Source organism: Typopeltis vanoorti, chromosome 3, assembly GCF_054136105.1.
Source record: "Typopeltis vanoorti isolate ZY-2024b chromosome 3, IOZ_Tvanoo_1.0, whole genome shotgun sequence".
Taxonomy (NCBI): domain Eukaryota; kingdom Metazoa; phylum Arthropoda; class Arachnida; order Uropygi; family Thelyphonidae; genus Typopeltis; species Typopeltis vanoorti.
In genome coordinates this window covers 103,447,354-103,466,342 of record NC_143551.1, presented here as the reverse complement: position 1 = coordinate 103,466,342, position 18,989 = coordinate 103,447,354, and the positions used below count along the sequence as shown (strand labels likewise).

The window sequence follows — 18,989 nt, the reverse complement described above, 5'->3', positions numbered from 1 at the left end:
TTCGTTTCGGAATTGCATTCATTAGCCAAAACGTGATTTCCGATAGGTTTCTATAGAAAATCGTTTTAATTCATTCTATTTAAAGATAAGTTGTATAAAATAGTAAAAAGAACACTATGAAAGGGTAAAAACTCACCAAAGGCTGAGATGAACAGCTACCCAATTAGATGAAGGAGAATGGAAAGTAGAATGAAAAACTGACAATCTGTACACTATTATATACACTTTATTAAACTGGAAATATGTACACAACGTTTTTACTATTCTTCTTCCAAATTTTCAAAGTTTATTCAAGGTAAGTCTCCTCTTCTTCAGTAGCTGGCCTCTGTCTCTTTGCTAAAGGAGAAGTCAAAAATCTATCCAAAGTTGATTGAACTTCTCTTTTTTTCAGAATGTTTTTAAAATGATTCAGACACATCTCGCTGTCTCGAACATAAACAACCCAGTCAGGTTGGTAGTTCTCCCCTATGTGATGTGGTCAGCTCATTTCTTTGTCACACACATACAGATGGAAAAGATAAGCTTCTGGAATGGCCCGACCATTCATGTTTACTGCTTTATGTTAGGGGTGCGCATCCACTAAAACGTTTGTTAGCCGAGTCCGAAAAACAGCGAAAAAAAATCTTCGCTGAAAAATTCATTAGCAGGGTCACTCGTTAGCCGAGGTATGACTGTATAAAAATGTTATTAGAACTTCAGAGCAGTTTGAACTATGCTACTCTACTCGTTTCACATATGTTTGACATAATTGATATTGAGTCTTTGTTATGTTATTTGCACCTAGTGTAAATTTGAATTCATGCTGAAGATGCCCTTGATACATGGACAAAAAATTTATGCCTTTGAAAACTCTCTAACTGTAGTCTTCTGCTGTATTACTTTTTTTTTAATTTGGGTGGTTCATTGCTTGGAAGCATTCAGATAGATTAATACTAGAATTCATGTTCCAGTGCATAGGATCTGTCATGATCTCAGCACTTAGATTTTTCTATAAATCTTGTAGAATCTTATTCACCACCAAAAGACAGATAGTTGAACGAGAGCACCTATATTAATCTTCATGTGTCCATCAGTCAAATCCCCATAACGACTTATAACAAGAATTTAGAAACCCATAAAAGTAAATAAAACTGTGTATATGCTGTAAATAAAATTGTAACTGAGAGTAGCCAGGTCTTAAAACAACAGCATGATTTAAAAGTGACTCTTCACAACTAAATAAAGTATTCACTATAGTATCTATAAAGTATCTGCTAAAGCCATCTCATACCCATTTAAAAATGGCTAGGTCAGGGGTCTTCAACGCATGGCCTGCCGGCCATTTTTAAAAAATAAATACTTAACATTAAAATGCAATTAAATAAAAAAAATAATTTCAATGAAGCCTGCGGTCCACTAAGCTATACTGCGGTATTTAGAATTGTAAGATGCTTTCCAGATTCACAAGGAATGCTGTGCATTTGATACTTTACATAAAATCCTATAAAAATAAATATTAAATAGACATACTTCTTCTGCCATCTACCAGCGCCAAGCTGTACTTAAGTACTAGTACCAACATCGCTGGTAGATAGCTGAAGCAGTAGTTCATTCAAGTGCACTGTCTAGTGACTTCCAAATACATCTCGAAGGTTCTCGATACTTCGTTATTTTCATATAAATACAAGAGGATCTCATCCACAGTCAGTTGCAAACAGTGTGATGTTCGTGTATAAGCGCATGCAGATTCGTCATGTCAGCATTAGCCTATTGTGATTTTATGTTGCCAGACTTTTTTTTTCATTACTGTGAGACATATTCAGTGGATAATAACCGTTACACGGCTATTTTGGATCATTTTTTGGATTCACCATCCATCTCTATGGCGTCTGCAAGTAAAAAGCATAAATCAAGTGATTCTTATTGAGTTTTTAATGAAAAGTGGACCGATTTGTACTTTTTTATGCCGATCGATGATAAGCCAGTGTGTTTAATTTGTCGTGAGTCAATGTCAGTATCAAAAAATACAATATAAAATGACACTATGAGTCAAAGCATGCATCCAATTTTGATCACCTCCAAGGGCGGCTTTGTGTAGACAAAGTGAACTGTCTCCAAATTAATTTAAAATGACAGCAGGGTACGTTTAAAAGGCAGAGGGAAGAGAGCGAAGCATGGGTCAAAGTAAGTTATGTAATAGCTGAAAAAATTGCTAAAAAATCAAAAGCGTTCTTGGATGGAGAGTTTGTGAAAGAGTATATCATTGCTGCTGGGAATATTCTGTGCAGAAATAATAAGGAAGTGTTAAAAAAAAACTGAATTTGTCTGGGGTAATTGTAGCACGATGTGTCGAAGAACTTGCCAATGACATTGAAGTAACTTTAAAAAAACGATCGTCCGAATTTACGTCATATTCACTTGCTTTAGATGAGAGCACAGATGTGAAGGATATAGCACAACTGGCTATCTTTGTTCATGGCATTGATCAACAATTCAATGTGACAGAAGAACTGCTAGCGCTTGTACCTATGAAGGGAATGACGAAAGGCACTGATATTCTTGAAACCACCAAGAAAATGCTCCAGCGTTTTGACCTCAGCTTAATCAACCTCAAGGGTGTGGTAACTAATGGTGCCCCATGCTATGGTTGGAAAGTATGAAGGGTTTGTTGCGCTGCTACGGAACGAACCGGAACTAGAAGGAAAAGATTTCGTCCATTACCACTGTTTAATCCACCAGGAGAAGTTGTGCGCAAAAACTATTATATTTGAGAATGTCAAGAAAGTTATTGTGACTGTCGTCAACATTATTAGGGCAAGAGGATTGAATCATCATCAATTCCAAGAGTTTTTGACCAGGGTGTGAAGCGGATCACAGCGATGTGGTTTATTATAGTGATATGCATTGGATAAGCAGAGGGAAGGTTCTTAAAAGTCTTTGACTTGAGCGAAATACAGCAGATCATGCAAACTGAAGGGAATCTGATTGCGGAATTTAACAATCTGAAGTGGATGACAGACTTTACCTTTGTGACCGATATTTCGTTGCTATGTATGTAGCTAAAATCCAAAGATCAACTGATGAACACTCTGTTTGATCTCATCAAAGCTTTTGTTTCCAAGCTCAAACTTTGGGAGCCACAACGTGCAAAAAAAAGACTTAACTCATTTTCAGCTTCTTGCTGAGTCCAACTGTTCATCTCTTGATGAATACGCTACAAAATTAGCATGTTGCAAAGTGAGTTCGAAGAGAGATTTAGTGATTTTCGTAACCAACAGTCTTCTTTAGATTTATTTACAATGCCATTCAGTGTCATTGCTGCCGAAATGCCAGGCTCAGTACAAATGAAGTTGCTTGAACTCCAAAATAACTCTTCTTTGAGACAAATATTATTCAATGTGCCCTTGCTTACATTTCACAAAGACTACATTTCTGAGAATGCATTACCTAAGCTTCGCCAGCATGCTTTGAAGATGTGCGCTTTGTTAGGAAGCACACACACTTATGTGAGCAGTTCTTCTCCAGAATGAAGCATGTGAAGTCCAAGACAAGAACTCTGATTACGGACCAACATCTTGAATATCTGCGTATAGCGATTTCGAACATTGATGCCAACATCGAGAAGCTGGTCAAGGAAAAAATTGCCAAGTTGCTCATTGACATTGTAAAAAATGAATGTTTCTTCATTAAATTATCTTTTTTCAAGTATTGATTGTAATTATCATGAGCCGAATTCCTACCTATGCTCTTAAAGCTGAGTTTATTTTTATAGGATTTTATGTAAAGTATCAAATGCACAGCGTTCATTATGAATCTGAAAAGCATCTTACAATTCTAAATATCATAGTATGGCTTAGTGGCCTGCAGCTTCATTGAAACTTTTAATGTGGCCCGCACTATCTGAAAGGTTGAAGACTCCTTGGCTAGGGGTTTTCAAGATATATAGTGTTACAGAATTTGTTATTACTAACTATTATAATAACGGAATTAACTAATGTAAATTATTCTTTATTCATAGAATTTTCACCTGAGTATCACAGGCATCATCAGTACAGGTACAAGGCTAATTAAACAATAACTGTTATATTCACAAAGCACCACCTAAGTAGCTAAGTTTAAATTTCCTAAATTTATTTAATTTTTTTTTTTTTAATTATTTAATTATAATAATTTTAAAAAAATTTATTCGTAAATATATATATGTGTATACAATTATATGTTAAGAAAGATTTGCTGCTTTATAAAGTACTATCAACAAGGGGGGGGGGAGACATAGACCATCGGATCTGTTTAGGTTAGAGGAGTGAAGTAATGTTTCACATGTTTCTTTGCATAGCCGTTCCACTTAACTCTATGTCTGGTGTTGATGGCATGTTCTGCAATTCCAGACTGTTTGGGTTCAAGGTACTGGATGTATGACTGGTGTTCTTCTAACCGGACCTGAGCAGATCTTCCTGTTTGTCCGAAATATGATAATCCACACGAGTAGGGAATCTGTTAGACACCTGGATAGCTGAGATGTGAGAGTTTGTCTTTTGGAGACATTAGGAATGTGGAGATTTTTCTGATGGGTCGAAAAGCCATACAACATTTAGTGGGTTTAGCACCTTAGTTATGCGTTCACTAACCCCGTGTACATACAGGATAGGTATACGTGTAGGTTCTTTTGTACTTGAAGAGGATGCCGGAGCACTACTACTTAAAGCTCTTTTTATGAAGGACTTCTTATAGCCCATTGGATATGAAGGAGGAAAGGAATTAATATACTGTAATTCTTTTTGTAAAAGTTCTTCTGAAGAACAAAAGGAGTGGGCTCTATGAACTAGTGTTTTTATAGTACCTGCCTTTTGGCTGGGATGGTGATGTGATTCAGCGTGGATGTACTGGCCTGTATGAGTCTCTTTCCTATAGACTGTGAATTGTAGATAACCATCTGGTTGGCGAAGAATCAAGAGGTCTAGAAAGGCTAACTGCTTATTTACTTCTAGGGTGAACTGGATCCCTGGATGAAGTGCATTAATTTTTGAGAGAAACTGTTGTAGTTCTTCTGAGGTGCCCTTCAGAGGGACTTCAGAAATGAAATTTCTGATCTGCATCTAGACGATTTGGAGATTATGATTAGTCTAGATGTTTCGCTATTTAGCAATATTCTGTTGGCGGACAGCATAGAATTACTACACCAAGAATTTCCCCCAGACATTGCCAAATTATTTGAATTTGTAGTAAAGTCTGGTTATTTTTCCTTCAAAAACCAGTTATACCAACAAATCGAAGGGATAGCAATGGATAATCCAATATCTCCTGCTATTGCCAACTACTTCGTGGAGCATTTCGAACAGCGTATCTTTGACAACATTACACCCAGACCTAACGTTTGGTTCAGATATGTGGACGACATTTTTGCCATATGGAAGGGCACCTCAGAAGAACTACAACAGTTTCTCTCAAAAATTAATGCACTTCATCCAAGGATCCAGTTCACCCTAGAAGTAGAAGTAAATAAGCAGTTAGCCTTTCTAGACCTCTTGTTTCTTCACCAACATGATGGCTATCTACAATTCACAGTCTATAGGAAAGAGACTCATACAGGTCAGTACATCCACGCTGAATTACATCACCATCCCAGCCAAAAGGCAGGTACTATAAAAACACTAGTTTATAGAGCCAACTCCTTTTGTTCTTCAGAAGAACTTTTACAAAAAGAATTACAGTATATTAATTCGTCCTTCACATCCAATAGCTATAAGAAGTCCTTCATAAAAAGAGTTTTAAGGAGTCGTGCTCCAGCATCATCTTCAAGTACAGAAGAACCTACACGTATACCTATCCCGTATGTACACGGGGTTAGTGAACACATAGCTAAGGTGCTAAAACCACTAAATATCTGTATGGCTTTTCGACCCATCAGAAAAATCTCCACATTCCTAATGTCTCCAAAGAACAAGTTCCCACATCTCAGCTATCCAGGTGTCTACCAGATTCTCTGCTCGTGTGGATTATCATATTTCCTGCAAACAGGAAGATCTGCTCAGGTCCGGTTAGAAGAACACCAGTCATACATCCAGTACCTTGAACCTGAACAGTCTGGAATTGCAGAACATGCCACCAACACCAGACATAAAGACAAAAGTCTGTTCCTAATGGAATGGCTATACAAAGAAACACGTGAAACATTACTTCACTCCCCTAACCTGAACAGATCCGATGGTCTACGTCTTCCCACCTTGTGGGAGATAATACTTTATAAAGCAGCAAATCTTTCCTAACATATAATTGTATACACATATATATTATTATTATTATTATTATTATTAGACACCTCCAGGGAGTTCAAAGACTCATCGAGGGAGAGTATGCCAACAGCGTCGAACGATTCATCCCCCTTCCAACTACTAACTGTGCTCAAACTTACTTAACTGAGCCATTAGTAGCAGAGGCTCTACCAATCGACCAATATATTTATAAAATTTTTTTTTTTTAATTATTGTAATTGAATAATTAAATAATTATTATTTAATAATTAAATAACTAAATAATTAAATTTAAATAAATTATAATTAAATAAATTTAAGAAATTTAACCTTAGCTACTTAGGTGGTGCTTTGTGAAAATAACAGTTATTGTTTAATTAGCCTTGTACCTGTACTGATGATGCCTATGATACTCAGGTGAAAATTCTACGAATAAAGAATAATTTACGTGAGTTAATTCCGTTATTATAATAGTTAGTAATATGTCTACTCACGGTATTTCCTTACTGAAAAGAATTTGTTATATGGGTCAGTCAGTCTTAGAAGAAATTTATATGAATGAGCATATTAAAAAAAAAAAGTCCAAAAAACAGAATTCATAAATAGAGCTTAGCTTCCCTGATTATTGAATTGGGGAAACATAATGCTATATGGCTGCTGTCAAAGATACTCTATCTCATATAATGGTTACATTAAAAGTTCAAAGAAGTATCCGAAGCGATTTTTATATATCTACATGTTGCAACAAAAAAGAACCGAGCTAACTCATTTACATGTGGGTGATTCTTATAAAACAGTAACTTAGAAGAAATTAGATACAAAAAGTAAAAGCAATACATGAACCATATCAACATTGATAGCTCTGGATGTATTTAATGATCCAAAACTTTTGTATATTATTGTTATGTTAGTTTCATTATTGTTTTCCAGAATTGTTTAATGGTTTCTCCCTTTATATTATGTTAAAATCACCCTTTATAGTTGAGCTCTGTAGTTTGTTTGTTTCTTTTTGTTAATACACATCCTGAAGGAGTGTGCCACATAATCCATGAAACTAATAGATTGAAAAAAATCAAAGAAGTTGGTGAATATACTGATTATTTGTGAAGCATAATAGCATTGATTTCATTATAACTATACTTCATTACTATATTTTATGTTTATGTATCACTGTTTAAAAGGCAGTAATGAATTTTTATTTTTCTTCATAGTTGGTCCTGAATCAAGGCAGTGGCATCAATTTTCCTTCACTCACTACGGAAAACCAGAACTTTTGTGAACTTTTCAATCTTCCTCCATCAGAAACACCCCTACCTTGTATGTAATTATATGCATGAATATTTTGTCTATTGAGTCTTTGACATGAACATAGTAATTATGATTATATATTTAATTTATAAATAAATGCTTCTGGATTTATCGATTTTCCCCCCTTCTTACTTCAGTTTGGCATGGAGGAAGGAGATGTACTCTAATAAATAAGGACAAATCTCTTACATCAGCCTTCAAAAATGGCCGTCTGTATCTTACCAACAGGTTAGATATTTTTTGATGCTTGGCATTATTTTTATTTATCAATTATAATTGTTTAAAATGGTTAGGTAATTGGCATTAGCTTTAATGTTTAATATCTTTAATTATAATTGAGCCCCTTAATAGACAGCTAAAGTGAACCTATGTGCTTTGCATTATGGGATACTAAGTCAAGTGATGTAAAGTCATCAGCTTTTATGTACAAGTTGCCCTGTCCTGAAAATACTTCAGGAGCAAACTTTGTTTGCTTACACTTGGATAAAGGATTAAACCAAGTATATAATTTCTTGGTATCTTTAATTTATAGTATAACCAAGTGAGATAAACTTCTAACAACTGTCTCTAATCCAGAGTATTTTAATAATAAGATGTGACACCTTTTGGCTACTCGTATAAGAAAATATAACTTTGGCATTACTTCAACCTTAATATCACCTCTGTGTTTGGTTCCCACTGATGAGACTTCAATAATGGTCAAAACTGGTCTGGGTAGTGCCCTGTTCTGAAAATATGTCAGGTGCAAACTTTGTTTGCTTACACTTGGATAAAGGATTAAACCAAGTATATAATTTCTTGGTATCTTTAATTTATAGTATAACCAAGTGAGATAAACTTCTAACAACTGTCTCTAATCCAGAGTATTTTAATAATAAGATGTGACACCTTTTGGCTACTCGTATAAGAAAATATAACTTTGGCATTACTTCAACCTTAATATCACCTCTGTGTTTGGTTCCCACTGATGAGACTTCAATAATGGTCAAAACTGGTCTGGGTAGTGCCCTGTTCTGAAAATATGTCAGGTGCAAACTTTGTTTGCTTACACTTGGATAAAGGATTAAGCCAATTATATAATATATAATTTCTTGGTATCTTTAATTTAAAGTGCAATATATAACCCTCAGTGAGTCATCAACCCTGTCCTCATTATGTGACCTATTTCCACCATCACTGCCCAAGGATCCAGCAAAAGTAGTGAATATTCCCAGTCCAAAATGATGTTTTCCTTATTGGTAGAAATGTAAATTCATCCTCCTAGGTGTAGATAACTTTCCTGCTCAGTGAAACCTCATCACTATGCAAATTGCAGCCTGCAGAAGCTGATACCAGTACTCAGTTCTTGAAGGGTTTTGGCTCTCCCCACCTCTCTTCTCACATGGCATGTGAGTGATAGCCCTTCCCCATTTTGTAGATCAAGAATGTTATCCATCTGAGTACAGCAAAAATCAGAACAAGTAATATTATAATATTACTGTGTTAAAACTCCTTTAAAAAAAAAAATTTACCAGACATAAATTCCAAACAAACATCAATGGAAAGCAAATTCTAACTAAACAACTATCTGCCCTAACTCTCCAAACTATGCACTATATGATTTTTCTTCTTCTTTCCATTCATGTCATCTGATATTCTATGCCAGTAAACATAAATCTATAATTTTCTCATTTTGACTTCTCTGGTTTCTATTCTTCTGTAATTTGCTGTTTCTGTTGTTCTTCGAATTCTGAAACTCAAAAATTCTTGAGCTTTTTGATATTTCACTTGTCATCCAGTTAATGTACAGTTAACTGGAAAATATGGTCACATGATGCATCACTAGAAAAAAGTCGGATGATTTGCCAATCCAGTCAAAGGTTAGTCAACTGAGAATTTGGTTATTGAAAGTTAAATAATTTGAAATATCACTATATTTATAGTAGAGGTCAGGTTCTCCAGACAATTTGAACCATAAACTCATGCATGTATTGTTTCCTACCAAATGTAATTCCCTCAGCCTAACTCATTCTCTTGTCTTTGATGCTGCATTGACACTAAATGGGACTGGAACTTCTTTTTTCCATGGTTAAAGCACTGTTTCCAGTCACCCAATCCAAACTTTCTTTCATCACATGAGAGAAATACTTCTTGGAAAGAGGACCTTCATTCTCCATAAGTTTTTAGAGGCACTTATGCAGGGGCACGCTGACCATATGTGCAATGTGTGCAACATACACAGGCTCCAGGATAGTAAAAGTGCCAAAGAGGAAGAAATACTTTAAAAAAACGTTTTTTTAAAAGTGATTTTTTTATTGGAGGGGTGGATAGGGGTGCCAACTAAAGTTTTGCACACAGGCGCCAGACACTACTGTTTTGCTACTGGGTATAGGGGCGCCAGCTAAAGTTCTGCAGACAGGCGCCGAACACTACTGGCGCGCCCCTGCACTTATGACATTAAAAACACACACACACATATGAACATGATCGTTGATACAAGAAGTTATTACTAAAGTATATAACTAAATATTTTGATCTGAAACTTAGTCTTCAGTATAATCTGACAACTTAGAAAGGTAGAATAACAATAATAGATTTCAAAAGAGATATGAACTTTCGTTAGAGTGGTATGGTACTGTAGATAGAAAGTTATATAATATTATGATTTAGGAAAATGTCTGATTACATTGTCTTAAAAATTCAACTAACAAATGAAAATAAATCATTGAAGATGCAGATAACAAATTGAAATGGAGGTTAACAAAATTCAGCAGTGCTCCAAGTTGGACCATATTGAAATAAATGGCTTACCAAAGTTCGTAATGAACATTATATCCTATAACTGAAAAATTAGTAAGCCCTAGGAGTTGAAAAGGGAGAAACGCATGCCTGCAGAATAAGCAACTTCTTTAACATGCATAGCAAAAGAGAGCAAGTGATGCATTTAAATATGTAAGTCAGGGTCTTCAACCTTTCAGACAGTGCGGACCACATTAAAAAATTCAGTGAAGGCCGCGGGCCACTAAGCTATACTGTGGTATTTAGAATTGTAAGATGCTTTCCAGATTCACAAGGAATGCTGTGCATTTGATACTTTACATAAAATCCTATAAAAATAAACAAACTCAGCTTTAAGAGCGTAGGTGCATGATAAGTAAATACAATCAATACTTGAAAAAAGATAATTTAATGAAGAAAACATTCATTTATTAGAATGTCAATGGGCAACTTGGCAATGTTTTTCCTTGACCAGCTTGTCCATGTTGGCATCAATGTTGGAAGTCGCTATGCTCAGATATTCGAGATGTTGGTCTGTAATCTGAATTCTTGCCTTGAACTTCACATGCTTCATTCTGGAGAAGAACTGCTCACATAAGTGTGTGCTTCCTAACAAAGCGCACATCTTCAAAGCATGCCAGTGAAGCTTAGGTAATGCAACCTCAGAAATGTAGTCTTTGTAAAATGTAAGCAAGAGCACATTGAATAATTTTTATCTCAAAGGAGAGTTGGTTTCGAGTTCAAGCAGCTCCATTTGTTTTATTGTTAATTACAAAACAGTTTCAAATCAATACAGTGACTGTTAGAATTATAACCATTCAGGTGGATTAATCCTATACACTAGGAAAAATACTTTCCCTCTTCATGAACTGGAATCAAATATAGACAGTGCTAGAAATGGGTGAGACATAGTAATGAATACACTCATGTTCTATGTACCATGCACATGGTGGCGCAAGTAATATATTTCTAGCAGAGTTAATTCCTAAATATCTTAAACACGATGTTGTATAGTAGGTGATATAATTTTGCATTTATATAAGAATAATAGCGTCTGCACAGTTAGCCTAGTGGCTTTGCGCTTCAAAACCATATGCTTGCGGAAGGAGTGTCCTAGGCTTGATTCCCGTCGGAGACGTGAAGAACTTGAGGATCTTTCTCAGGCATAGCCAAGTTAGCTGGTCTTGGACGTGGGCTGTAGGGTTTTTCCTCCAGTTCATCTGGCGTTTTTTATCCTGCAAGTAGGCAAACCGGCCCCATGAACATATGCTTCTACTGTCAAAAATATATCCCCCCCTAGCGGCAGACTAGGCGACAGGTCAGTTGGGAGTGGTACTAACAAGAAGTTGCATCTAAGTAACATGCAGACCCTGCGTAGGAAGCAGGAATAACGTGTAGTGAATGAAGATATAAGAATAATAGCAAAACTAAATAACATAAAAATATATTATCTTCACATTCATTTCTTGAATATGTAGAAGGCAGTACACGAAAAGTGAACAATTCAGTATGTTATATTAATTATGTATTTATAAGAAACAAAATATCCTATGAGGTATCCTCTGCAATCCAAATTATATTTGTCAAAAAAATTATATTCTTGTTTAATCCTTTACTCAAGGAAGCAAACAAAGTTTGTAAAGTATCTTCATGACTAGGCTACTTGTATAATAAGGGCAGTTGTCTTAATGTCCCATAATGCAAAGCACATTTCCTTTCAGACATGTGTATTAAGTTGCATTATAGAAAGGACCACTATCCAGACCAGTTTCAACCTTTATTGAGGTCTCATTAGTTGCACCCAGATTCCGTAAGATACTAAGATTGAATGCATTAATTCCTCATCCCCAAGAAACCCAGGTTACCAGACCTGAGCACTAATCCGAATGTGGAAATATCAAGGCCCTGTAAAAAGGAATGATAACTTCCTTATGTCTGCTTTTTAGTGCATTCTTCAATAACCAATATTCTATGAGATACCTTGGAAGCCTTAGCAATCTGCTCGCTGAACTTCAACTATCTACTACCACTTACAAATTCCTAGCTTTATTAGTTTCCTAGAATGCAGGTCCATCAGTGTAGTACACAGATATTATAATCTTTTCATCCTAAAATGCATAACTTTACACTTTTCCAGAATAAGTGACACCTATTATTTATCTTTTTTCTTGCTGTCGGGCTATTTAAATCATTCTACAAGTTCTCTACATTGTCTTGATTAACTATTACACCATTAATCGACTATTATTATAACTATAAAGAGCCAAGAGGCTATTTTCCGGCGACATAAATTTAGTTAAGAGGGATAGTAAATCCCGTATTATTTTACAGCTTGGTACGAAACTCGGAGATCGAAATCTAAGAGTTTCATGCCGAAGAACTATCGGTTAGTCCAAGTGTAAGTCATCACTTGTAGGTAGTACAACTAGGGCAACTCAGAGCAAAGGTGGAGCAAGCTCCGTCACTATCCTTAATATTTTCTTATAATGTAAAACGCAGCTCCTAGGAGATGTATTACTGTTTTACATTATGAGGAGAGGTCGAAACCCAGACTGGTTTCGACCCTTATTTGAGGTCTCATCACTGAGTAGGTAGACCTGGAATATATAATGTAAAACAGTAATACATCTCCACCTTTGGCCCGAGTTGCCCTAGTGTTGTACTACCCAAGTGATGACCTATGCTTGGACTCGCCGATAGTTCTTCTGCATGAAACTCTTAGATTTCAATCTCCGAGTTTCGTACTCGGCTGTAAAATAATACAGGATTTACTATCCCCCTTATTTTATGTCATCGGAAAAATAGCCTCTTGGCTCTTTATCGTAGTAGTAATAATATATGAGTACACTGGTCTGGCAATTCGTTAGTAGGGATATATGTAAGTTTGGTTCACTTAAACTTTGATATTCCAGGTCTACCTACTCACTGATGAGACCTCAATAAAGGTCGAAACTGGTCTGGGTAGTGACCTCTCCTCATAATGTAAAACAGTAATACATCTCCTAGGAGTTGCATTTTACATTATGAAAAAATATTAAGGATAGTGATGGATCTTGCTCCACCTTTGCTCCGAGTTGCCCTAGTGTTGTACTACCCAAGTGATGACTTACGCTTGAACTCGCCGATAGTTCTTCGGCATGAAACTCTTAGATTTCGATCTCCGAGTTTCGTACCTGGCTGTAAAATAATACGGGATTTACTATCCCCCTATTATTGGGGTAATACAAAGATACATTATCCTCTTATTCATCTGTATTGATTGCATTATGAAAGAAAGAAGCATTAAACCTGATGTTGCAATTGGGTATATCAAACTTAGCTTTGTGCAGATGATAATGTACTACTAAATACAACTAATGCAAGTCTCCAGGATTCTCTAAATTGCATAACAGCTATAACATATTTGACATTAAAATCAGCAAAAAAAAGTCTTTTATGTTCCTGATGAATATAGTCAGGAACATAAAAGACTTCAGGTGCATTCTCAATGGAGAATCTATAGAACAAGTAAAATTCAGCTATTTATGCACAGTTTTTAGTAAAGGCAGCAAATTAAATTTAGAAATAGACAACAGAGTAAGCAAAGCTGGTTTGGTTGGGAGCAGTCGAATAAATTTATATGGAATAAGAGAGAAATTATTCAAAACATGAAACTAGCAGTATACAAGAGTGTTCAAACCAGTTTTAGGTTATGAATCTGAATTGGGTAAAAATATAGCACTTGATCAAAGATTAGAGACCTAGATATGAAAGTTCTAAAAAAATATTAGATGGCATCAATGGTAGAATCATATTAGAAAGAAACTTGACATCAGTAGCAATCAAGAATGTAGAGTAGAGCTAATGTAAGGTGGTATGGCCACTTGAACAGAATGGAAAAGAGAGAGAAGAAGAAAGGTTAGCAAAACAAACAAAAGTGTTTGCTAAGATAACAGGAAAGAGAGAGACCAAGATCTAGATAGATTGATTCAGTCAGAACTGCCATAGAAGAACGAAATGTTGGATAAAAAGACAATATTGAAATACTGATAAATAATAGACTAATTTGGAGGAAAAATTGTTGGTAAGAAATTAATAATAATGCAAATTTAGTCATGTAGTGCTATCATAGTATCCTGAACATCCCCTTGAAGGCTGGAAATTGATGGTGATAACTATTACACCTACCCAATTTTGCATAAGCAAATAACTGAATATTTCCCAATAAAGTGTTTCCCATATTATTTGTGTTAATTTCCATAAATTAAGGAACAAAGAGAAAAATTGCAATAATACGAGGCAAAGTGAAAAAATGTACAAAAGTCTGATATGTTATGTAAAAAGTGACGTTGAGTCCAGATGAGTGGTGCTCTCAGTGGTATGTGCAAATGAGCCTCGATTGGACTCATGGTATTGCTTTGTAGAGCATTTGTTTGCTCTAAAGCAATACCATAAAAGCAAGCATTTTGAAGTGGATTTCTGTTTCATGTCTGGAATGAGAACAAGACATTTTATGATTGCAAAATTCTTGGATGTAGCTGCAAGACATCATTTAATCCACTGAATTCAGGTGGTGAGCCATTGTAATACTAGAGACCTGCCAAAGTCAGATGAAGGTAGCCAGATGGTTGTAGGTGAGTTATTCCATGGTTTGTAGACTGTGAAACCGATTCTAGTAGTTAAACAGCAGCCTGGAGATACAATGAAGGAAGGCCTTGGGCTACAATTGCCGTGGGTGACTGATGTTTCTGATTATCTGCTTACCAAAACAGGAGTGCTGCCTCAAATCAAGTACAGTCTGACCTCACTTTGGCTACAGGAACATTGGTATCTGTTTTCACTGTGTGCAGAATGCTTCACAAAGGTGGTCTGTGTGCTAGATGACCAGTAATCTATGAACCCTATCCCATGCCACAGGTGAGAATGTTTTAAATGGACCAGGTTCCATGTCAACTGGACCCATGACCAATGGGGGGTGATATTTTTATCTGACTCATCCTGATTTGCTCTACAAAGAGATACCAGGTATTCTCCAATCTGGAAAAAACCAGGGGACCACATTATTATCCCTATAATATCCATAAAAGGGACATTTATGGTGGAGATAGTGCGATGATCTGAGAGCATATCATTGCGTGAACACATTGAGACCTCTATGTGCTTCCTAATGGAACCATGAATGCTTAAAATTAAAGAGAAAAAGTCCTGGTCCCCAGTTAATTTGTATGTTAATAGGGGAGACATTTATTGTACAAGGAAATGCTTTTCTTCATTGAGCAAAGCTCATGGACCGATATCTTCAAAAAGAGACTATTATTTGTGTGGGCTTGCCAGCGTTACATCGTTGTTTTTTTTTGTTGTTTTTTTTTATATATATATATTTTTCATTTGTTATCCTTAATATAAATTTTTCCTTTCAACAAGACCTAGCCCCTCCAATTACAACAAACTTTGACTCTCAACTCACTTCTTGTACACTCACTCTCATAGGGAAAGCTAATCTGTGTCATAGGTCGATTTCTAAAACTTTGTCATGTTTACATTCTAACTACTAAAGGATATTCCTTAATTAAGAACGAATCCTTTGTAATTTCTATCTGGGGCAGCTTCCTTTTCAGATATTGACGAATTTATTTTTTAAAGCTGCACCAGCCAATCTCCTAGGATAGAAGGGACTCTTATTCAGAGAGACCTTCCCAGAACTTTATGCTCATACTCATTAAACAAACACTCAACTACGGCTATGTAAAACTCAGCTTGCAGTCATGACCTCTAATCTAACACAATATACTTTCTATTCCCTCCCTCTTAGGTTCGAGTTTATGAGTGGTAGTTTGATTTCATATTCAGGCAAGGCTCAGGTATAAGAAACAAAACATGTTTATTGGAACCTTAAACATTTATAATCATAAAATATCACACACTCAATTAATTCAATATCATACTAAATCAAACTAAGAGAAACAAGTAAACCCTATGGCATATGAGTAATAACACTTTCCTTTAAGTTAAACATAAACACACGTAATATAAATACTATGAATTTCTAATCAATTCTGTCTACAATGTTAGTCTCACACATTGAAATTTATGACATTCATCTATAAACGTTTCCAGACAACTTGTCTAATGGAAATCTGCCTGTATAAGATTAAGATGATCACTTAAAGTTCTCTAATAATCTATCCACATTAGACCACTACATAACGATTTTCTTTCCTCCAATATAATTGGGAAGTAGATAACAAAGTTCTGTACTTCACCATTTCTTGGTCGGGATACCTGGCCCATTAGATCCGTTCACCTTTGTTGAACTCAGTTCGGTACTTCCATCAGACCATGTCCACGTGGAGGGTCATGGTAGTCGTCTGATTAGGCTTTACTCTGCACCCGACATCGTGTCTCCATCTATCTGGATCTGCTGCCAATCATTCTCGTCTGTTCTGCCGGTTGCAAGGAAACGCTCCACTGCTTCCTTCCGATGAGACACTTAGTGAAAGCTCGAAACTATAGATGCCGACATCTCACATTTGGCACCGTTCAGAATCTATCAAGCATCCAAAGGAAAAGGCTCACCGTCCAACATCGTCGTACCACCTTGAATCGATCAGGAACAAGCAGGTTCAAAGGAGATGAAAAAAAAAGCCTCGAGAAACGGCGCATCCCCTTTTATTCTCTCTTCCTTGCGCCCTCTTTTCCACTGTCCTTTTTCACATGGCACTTGTCCTCAGTGCCCCTTGGCTGATCCGTTATGCTCCTTCTCCTCTTCGAGTGCTCTATTCCAGAAAGCGAGCTAGAGTCGCCTTCCACGTAAGCCCTTGCTTCAGGCCTTATGCTCAAGCAGGACAGCTCGCACGCAACCTTTGGACTATTGTTTACAACCTCACTTAGCCATTCACTGTATACAGAATGCTTTAATATAACTATAATTAACACACAAATCCTCTACATGATTTTTGAATAGACAACATTGAATCTTATAAATTTACATAAAGAGATACATTTATTCTTACATACAGTAAATAATTTCTTTATCTTCTGCTGGAGTACAAGTTTCTCTTTCAGCTGTTATATTAAACTTGTTAAATCCTGAATGAATAGGTTCTTTATAAAAGTTCTTCATTCAGGATCTAACACCAGCCAGGTCTTCTGACCTTAATCATATTGAGCATGTCCAGGATGCTCTAAGTCGATGTGTTACCGCTTGTAACCCCCCCCTCCTCCTCCTCCCAAAAACCTTGGGGGATGTCGGAAGATCTTTTCAGGAGCAATGATTATTATTACCAATTGAACTCCTGTACACCATTATAAACAGCATGAAACATCATTGCTGTTTATAATGCATGCTGTATTACTGTGAGGGATGACTACATTGCTTATTGAGGTGCTTTGACAATCTGATTTTGACTTCTTGTTTTTAACCATTGTCTTCATGTACCCATTTGTAACTGAATTAACTGAACCGAATTTATTTACATGAATGAATTTATTACAACGGAATTTATTTAGTTTTTGTGGATGTTTCTTTCACATTTCATATCACTGCTTTTCACCAAATTACATAAAATTTCATCATACAGTTTTTGAATTATCATGATTTTTCTCTTTGGTTCTTAATTTATGGAAACTAATGTATGCAAAATTAAACAGCAATAGCCAAACACCAATCCCTGTAGCCCACCACTAATCACCTGCTTTCTAATGGATTCTCTTTCCATATAGTACTCTTTCGTATTTTTCCATCATTCACCCTCATATCATCCCAAAACTTTTCATCTCAATGTGTAATTCCGCCTTCATATCCATCTTCATTTGTTCTGGTGTGCATAATTGAATTCCATGTGGTATCTTGTCAAAACCCTTTTGCAAAATCCAGAAGTATTATTGTGTAGCCATTCCCTTTATCTGACTCAGCTGTCACTTGATTATAATGTTGTACCATCATTTTTTATTTTGGTTTAACCAATAAGAATACAATTTGGTCGGCTAAATCCCAAATTGCCAGCCCATCCTCGTTCGTTCAGTATCAAAGTAGATACCCAACAAGGTGCACCACGAGAAGGTGAGGATTGGACATTAGGTCAGAAGCCCTGGTCAGTTCTCCGCATTCCTTTAAAGGCTATGTGGAGGTCTCCTCTCAGTTATACAGCTTTGACCCTTAAGCACCCTCTTGATTATAAAAGGTCAGTAAATTACTGAGGCATGACCGACCCTCACAAAGCCATGCTGTCCCCAATAGAGTATCAAATTCTTTGCTACATGTTCCTGAATTGTGTCTCTGACCAACTTTTCCAGTATTTTTCCACCATTCCTGAAATACTGATTGTTCTTTAATCAGTTACCACAATCTTAGATCCTCTATGTAAAGGAATTAATTGTCTTCCTTCCATTCCCTTAGGATTTTACCAGAACTGAAGCTTAAACAACCCAGTCAGAATTACTGACACTTTCTTTGCACATTCTCATAAAACGCAAGCTGAGATCCCATTGAATCACATGGGATCTCATTTACATAGATTGTTTACATCGAGATTCTACAATATTTCCTAGTACATCCATTTCATCAACCTCTATTCTCATGGCAGTAATCCTCACTTGGATGGTAGATTTTACAGAGTTTACTACCACCGCCACCAGTTTTTCTACAGGTAATTGCAAACATCCATGCCCATGGTGGGATTCGAACCCGCAGCCTTTTGGCTGGAGAGGGAATAT

At 36.2% G+C, this 18,989-nt stretch overlaps 1 protein-coding gene across 1 annotated transcript in view; it reads left to right on the top strand.

Moving 5' to 3' along the window:
• The window catches only part of LOC150108436 (GRAM domain-containing protein 4-like), a 458,431-nt gene that overhangs the window by 304,723 nt on the left and 134,719 nt on the right, over window positions 1–18,989 (top strand). Inside the window, exons 15-16 of the mRNA XM_090390467.1 lie at window positions 7,442–7,547; window positions 7,676–7,766. Of these exons, the coding sequence (XP_090246593.1) occupies window positions 7,442–7,547; window positions 7,676–7,766 (197 nt within the window). The remainder of the gene's footprint in view (window positions 1–7,441; window positions 7,548–7,675; window positions 7,767–18,989) is intronic.